Raw genomic sequence first — 1,354 nt, 5'->3', positions numbered from 1 at the left:
GCGCATTCTCGCGCGTTGGAGAGCCTCCTCGGGCTTTGGAAACTCTGTTACGCACCGTGCCTTGCACACGATGTTGAGCGCCTCCGACGCGTCGGCGGCTGCGGCGAGCATCTCGCCGCGGCGTATGCGGCAGACTGAGCGGTTGGAGTGCCCGGCACCTGCTTCCCGAGCCCGTCATCGCTCTCGACCAAGATTGTCGGCGGCGAGGAGATCGACCCGCCGCGCCTCTACCAGTTCCTCGCCCACCTCGGCGGCTGCGGCGCCATCCTCATCCACGCGGAGTGGGCGCTGACGGCCGCACACTGCGCGCCCTACTTTGGCGCTGGCTCCGAGATTCTCCTTGGCCAGCACTCGCGCAACGCTGCCGGATCCGGCGCTGATGAGTGCGTCGAGCGGCTCGAGGTGGAGACCATCGTCCCTCACGAAGACTACAACGGTGGCACTTTCGACAACGACATTGCGCTCATCAAGTTGTCCGCCCCGAGCGAGTACGCCGCGATCGATATGCTCGACCAGCCTGATGACGACACCTGGCACAGCGCGGGCACGCCGCTCGTCGTGGCGGGCTGGGGCACGCTCTCGTCGGGCGGCAACACGCCCGACAAGGCACAGCATGTGACCGTGCCGGCCGTGCCCGAGTGCGCCGAAACTGGCTACGGCAACCAGTACAACCCTGCAACGATGGTGTGCGCTGGCGAGACGGGGCTCGACAGTTGCCAGGGCGACTCGGGCGGGCCTCTTTTTGGCATTGACAGCTCGGGCAAGCGCACACTGGTCGGGATTGTCAGCTGGGGATATGGTTGCGCGGCCAACAACTACCCCGGTGTCTATGCGCGTGTGCAGGCCTACACCGACTGGATCTGCGACTTGACCAGTGGCGACGTTTGCTCGACCGGCATGCCACCCGCCTCCCCGTCGCCGCCAAAGCCACCTCCCGCATCGCCATCGCCGCCGCCCTCGCCCTCGCCGCCGCCCTTGCCGGGCAGCTCGTGCGAGCTGGCGCACTCCTTTGGCGACTCCTCGACCAACACCTTCTCGCTGGACATCTTCGACACCTCGGTCGGTGACGACCCGCAAAACTACAATTCCTTGCTCTGCTCGGGCACGTGTTTTCTCTCATAGGCGCCGTCTATTGGCTTTAGTTCGACTACATGCAGCCTATTGTTCCGTTTCATCTTACTGCTTGCGGTTTTTTAACGGATCTTCTTTTCTTCCAGGTTTCTCGTATAGTCTTCCTAGTTTTGCCCTGTTTCCTCTTCTTTTCTCCTTCACATTCTTTTTATTTTCATTTTCCTTATTTTAGTCTTCCTGTCCTTTGTTCGGTCTTTTTCCTGTTTCTTTTTTTTTTTTTCTC

The 1,354-nt window shown here is 61.2% G+C and overlaps 1 protein-coding gene across 1 annotated transcript; it reads left to right on the top strand.

Annotated features, from left to right (window-relative positions):
• Positions 1–255: 255 nt before the first annotated feature.
• On the top strand, positions 256–879 carry EMIHUDRAFT_50188 (hypothetical protein; the record flags this gene model as incomplete). The annotated part of the gene is made up of 1 exon (XM_005771748.1): positions 256–879. A coding segment is annotated over one exon (624 nt), but the record flags the coding sequence as incomplete, so codon positions are not given.
• Between the last annotated feature and the right edge of the window lie 475 nt (positions 880–1,354).

The sequence above is a fragment of the Emiliania huxleyi genome, assembly GCF_000372725.1.
Source record: "Emiliania huxleyi CCMP1516 unplaced genomic scaffold EMIHUscaffold_3718, whole genome shotgun sequence".
NCBI lineage: Eukaryota > Haptophyta > Isochrysidales > Noelaerhabdaceae > Emiliania > Emiliania huxleyi.
Note: the sequence above shows the minus strand (reverse complement) of the source record. Positions and strands in the feature narration are given on the sequence as shown.